The 4,967-nt window shown below is 32.2% G+C and overlaps 1 protein-coding gene across 2 annotated transcripts; it reads right to left on the bottom strand.

Annotated features, from left to right (window-relative positions):
- Positions 1 to 136: 136 nt before the first annotated feature.
- On the bottom strand, positions 137 to 1,225 carry LOC116849437 (guanine nucleotide exchange factor MSS4 homolog). 2 transcript variants are annotated; one of them, XM_032826578.1, is made up of 3 exons: positions 842 to 1,225; positions 484 to 554; positions 137 to 412 (listed from the first exon to the last, which is right to left on the bottom strand). In XM_032826578.1, the coding sequence occupies exons 1-3, from the start codon at positions 965 to 967 to the stop codon at positions 397 to 399; spliced, it is 213 nt and encodes a 70-aa protein (XP_032682469.1). In that variant the 5' UTR covers positions 968 to 1,225; the 3' UTR covers positions 137 to 396. The 2 variants fall into 2 exon arrangements, with proteins under 2 accessions (XP_032682469.1, XP_032682468.1); XM_032826577.1 differs by having other exon boundaries at positions 138 to 554; positions 842 to 967.
- Between the last annotated feature and the right edge of the window lie 3,742 nt (positions 1,226 to 4,967).

Here is a 4,967-nt window from a genome sequence, read left to right as displayed (position 1 = left end):
ATATATATATATATATATATATATATATATATATATATATATATATATATATATATATTTGTATTATTTTATATATAGTTTTCTTAAAGATAGAAGGATTATTTGTCAAATATAAAAACAATTAATTTATTTAGATATAAATCTAAAATAGCTTTTTATACACATATATTGCATATTTAATAATTATCTGTTCACAAACAGCTTTACATAAATATTATCTTATAATTGCATAGATATAAAATTCTCTTTGTACACTCACGCTTGCATTGAGTATAAAATTATAAAATTTTCTTACTTTAATGCATATTTTCCTATACTTTTTATTCATGTTTCACTCTACACAATGCGATATAAGATTTCTTGGTAGATAAGTCATGCCACCCCACTGGACCTCTTTCACAATCTGCACAAGCTAGGTACTTGATATTATCTACTGTGTGTGATACGCCAATATTTTCAAAGGTATACATATCTTCCACTAACCAATAATCGGAAATGGATTCTGGTTGGTTGCCTTCACCGTCTCCCTTACTATGTATATAAGGCAATGCAAACTACAATAAAAAAAAATTTTACATTAAATATAATTATTTGATAGTTTAAACTATTTGAAAAACCTTTAAAATAATTTCTTGTGAATTACAAGAAAGTTTAAGTAGTAGTTCAGATAACAGTACATTACATATCATTGATTTTATGTAGTATTATAAAATAATAACGTATAAAAATATTTATCAACGCGCGATTATGCATAATACACGTAATGCTAAATAATACATTAGATAGTTGTAAATTTTTTATATGTGGAAGCGTGATTACATTTAAAATACACAGTACTCACCTCCATGTTTATCAATTTAGCAACCCCAGCATTAAGCATTTTTGAAGGACAGAATGTACAATAAATTTTATTTTTGTTTTTTCCATCCGCATCTTTCTTTGCATCAACATCTTTGTCCATTGACATAGTGTTTACTTCGCTTACAAAATAAGTGTCAATGTAGATTGGTTAGTCGAACAATTGTGTTTACAGATGGGTAATAAGCGACAGATAAATCGATGTCCACAAATCGGCATAATAGCCTTAACATCTAAGGTCTATTCTTTTTAACTGAACTACGTTTACTTTTTGGTGTCAGAGAAAGAAATATATTATCAGCGTCGAAAAGAAAAAAGGAACAAAGTTTCACCACAGTTGCGTTCGAGAAGTACACAACTAGCAGTGTTACCGCGGCTCCAAAAATTTATCACCAGATTTCTGCTTCAAAAATCACCAAAATACAACTTTTTTCATCAGATTTTTTTAAATATATATAAATTCGAATAAAAAAACAATTTTAATGATTTTTAATGTTTTAATAAACATATTTAAACATAAATATAAACAAAATTAATATAATATATTTAAACATTCATGAAAATATCAAAATATACTCGTAAATAGAGGGAAAGAGAAAGGAAAACTTATTTTGGGTGTTTCCGATAATAGGTGCTTTCCAGCTACGTTACACTGTGTTACACAAAACCAGTTTATTGATCACATATTATCTAAAATATCTTGTAAGATAATATATGACCAATAAACTGGTTTAGTGTAATACAGTGTACGTAGCTGGAAAGCATCGAATACCTCTCCGAGTCATTTTTCTAGAGCAGAAATAAGTTACAAACATCACTATCTATTATTATTATTATGTAATTCATGAAAATCCAAAGCTACCTAATGCTGTCTCACGACTGCAAGCAGTGGGTAAAGCCCATATTAGACTACCGACTGCACAGGCCGACCCGACTGCCGACTACGACTGCCGACTCTCAATGGACCAATCACAGTGAGGCGCTAACTCGGCACATCACTGTGATTGGTCCATTGAGAGTCGGCAGTCGTAGTCGGCAGTCGGGTCGGCCGGTGCAGTCGGTAGTCTAATATGGGCTTGAGACGCCGAGTCGGCCTGTGCAGTCGATAGTCTGATACGAGCTTTAGGTAGCTTTGGGTTGTCATAAATCACATAATAGTAGTAGATAGTGATGTCTGTAATTATTTCTACTCTAGGGAAATGACTCGGAGAGGTATTAAGGCCATCACACACAAAATTACATAGATGCATATGCATAGCATAAGATAGTATGGACCAATGAGCATCGAATATTAAGTATCAATCATCAATATGGCGACTTAATATTCAATGCTCATTGGTCCATATGATCTTATGCTATGCATATGCTATGTAATTTTGTGTGTGATGTCCCTTATCGGAAACATTCATAATGGCTCCTGCACACAGGACGCGGTAATGCTTGCCGCGCGGCGGAAGTCCGCGCGACAGCCAATCAATATGCTGCTTTCCGTAATAACCTTCTAGCTCTTACGGAAAAACAACATATTGATTGACTGTCGCGTGGACTTCCGCCGCGCGACAAGCATTACCGCGTCCTGTGTGCAGGAGCCATAAGGTTTGTTCGAGTTGCTTGTATTATTCACACTTTTACACCTAATGCCCGTTGCATACTAGTGCACCTCGTACAATACAAATTTTCCAAAATACGTTCTACATTCAGACGCTTTTAGGATGAAGGGATGTCATCAGAATATTTTTAGAACATCCTTTGAAGATGTGAGCTATCTGAAAATAGCTAATATCCAATAAGTTTATTCGCATTAATTGAACTTTTTACACTTTCACACTTAGTGCACGTCAATGACGTCTTGATTTCTGTTCGTATTACGAAGAATTTCTGTTCGTACATATTTACGAGTGTAAATGTAATTCTGATACACTTTTTACACTTGACCCCAAGCAAGGGGTGCGTTCGAAAACACTGAAAGTCCACGACGGAAAGTGGCTGTGGTGGATGGGCTTTGGTGGGGTTAGTGGAGTTGGTATTGAGAGGAGTTTTCGAACAGCCATGGAAGAATGCTCAATGTGACATACTACATGTGTGTTGTGCCTACATATGTGTTGTACAAAATGGCTGATCGAAAACGTATTTCGACATTAGCTATAATTGCTTCTTAGCAAAATAATAATAAATTAATAAATTTAGTAATTAATTAATTAATTAATTTAGTAATTATTAATTTATAATTTAGTTATCTGGAAAGTTAATTGGCTATATATTTCTCGGTCCGAGAACTCGGATCGATTTCTAGCATCGTGGGCACCAGGCCTAAGGAAATTTATAAACTTATTTATTACTCCTTACCTTTAACATCGTATATATAGACATTTCCCTTGTCATCCTTTTGTATATTTTTTTAAATATCCATGCATAAAATATGACGACCCGAGATTAAATTTTCCATTTTTTTTCACAAATTGTTACTGATTCGTGACTTTTAACGTGCCTCGTATCTCGTAAGAAAATTTCAGAACCTATAAAATACAAAAAGCTTAATAAGCTTTATTTATATTTAAAGACAATATTCTGACAATATACATCACTATAGAAATAAACCTAAACCTGGCTAACCTACACTGCTGTATTTAAATTTTTTATCTTACCGTGATGGCTAATGGTTGTACGAATGTTTCGAAGAACAAAAAACCATAAATAATTTAGTAATTTCATACTGTATTGCACTCTTTGCGCACTCTCCACCATCTCCACCGATTCACACCGCGCAAAAGAGAGTGGAGAAAAGTCACACGAGTGGTCCACGGAGTACGGTTTTCGAACGGCCATGGTCGCATGGTCAGTGTGCCCACTAGGGGTTTTCGAACGATCTGAGTGTGACAAAATACACACGGGTGATGTTTTCGAACGCACCCAAGAGTGAAAAGTGTATCAAAATTGCATTTGCACTCGTAACCATAGATATAGAAATATAGAGATGGGGCATGAGCCGCGGGGTGGAAGCCATTGCGAGGAGTGAGACGAGGTAAAACCTTCCATACTTCTATTGGCTGTTGTTTCGCGCATGCGCCAGCAACACTTAGTAGCGCCAGTATGTATCGTAATATGTATGTGAAGAAAAGGTTATTCGGCGAGTGTACAGGACCAGTTTTACAATCTCCGATTATTTAAGCAACAAATTATTCTATTAAAATGAACCAATTGCATTTGTCATTAAACGGAATGAGCCACAATTAACTGACCACAATTGACATTTAATCTGTTTGATGAAATTAATTGGAAATTATAAAACTGGCTCAGTGTAGTTTAGTAAAATGTTACAAAAAATAAAGATATTGATACGATTGTATAAAAAAATATAATTTATTAAACATTTGAACAATTAAACTTTGTATTAAACCTTATGAAATATACAGTTTTAATAGTTATAACTTACATTAATGCCGCATATATTAATAAAGAGTATACGTTCGCACAGTTTGTTTTTACATACCTTGAAAAAGTACAAGTTTATTAAATATATGACGGTTAGTTTTAGACTTATTATTAATCGAATTTAATGCTAAATAATGCAGTTTTATTTTAATATATTTCTGAATAATGGCCCTTATTAAATGAATTACTTGATTTTCTAATGGTGATTGATCGTTAACATGATCTGTTAATTGCTGAAATAAATTGATATTGAAGAATGACCCTTATAGAAATAACATACTAAGAATTATTGATTAATTACTTATTTTCAGTATTAAAAGTACAGTATTAAGTAATATTCTGTGATTCAAATACAGCTTTTAGTACTCAAGTATTTCAATATTTAATGTTACAAATCTTATCTTATGATTGATTTCAATACTTAAATATTGATATGTAATACTTCGTCCAGTGATAAAATACTTACGCAGAACATTGTCAATATTTAAATACTAATATATAATACTTTGCTAAGTGATGAAATACTTATGCAAAGTAATGTTAAGATTAAAAGTATTAACCCAGACAGCATACAATATTAGTAAGTTATTAGATAAATATTTATAAATATTTATTTTGAATTACTTTTTTAAAATATATAAATATATATATATATATATATATAAAATATATATAAA

Source organism: Odontomachus brunneus, unplaced genomic scaffold, assembly GCF_010583005.1.
Source record: "Odontomachus brunneus isolate Ranch 3 - 2012 unplaced genomic scaffold, Obru_v1 Obru_scaffold_116, whole genome shotgun sequence".
Lineage (NCBI taxonomy): Eukaryota > Metazoa > Arthropoda > Insecta > Hymenoptera > Formicidae > Odontomachus > Odontomachus brunneus.
The sequence above is the reverse complement of the archived record's forward strand: the minus strand, read 5'-3'. Positions and strand labels throughout refer to the sequence as shown.

What these genes read in the sequence shown, in the direction of transcription:
- LOC116849437 (XM_032826577.1), bottom strand. Translation starts at nt 967, where the DNA reads ATGTCAATGGACAAAGATGTTGATGCAAAGAAAGATGCGGATGGAAAA. An exon ending in CTAAATTGATAAACATGGAG is followed by an intron (nt 555 to 841) that starts GTGAGTACTGTG and finishes TTTTTATTGTAG; the next exon opens with TTTGCATTGCCTTATATACA.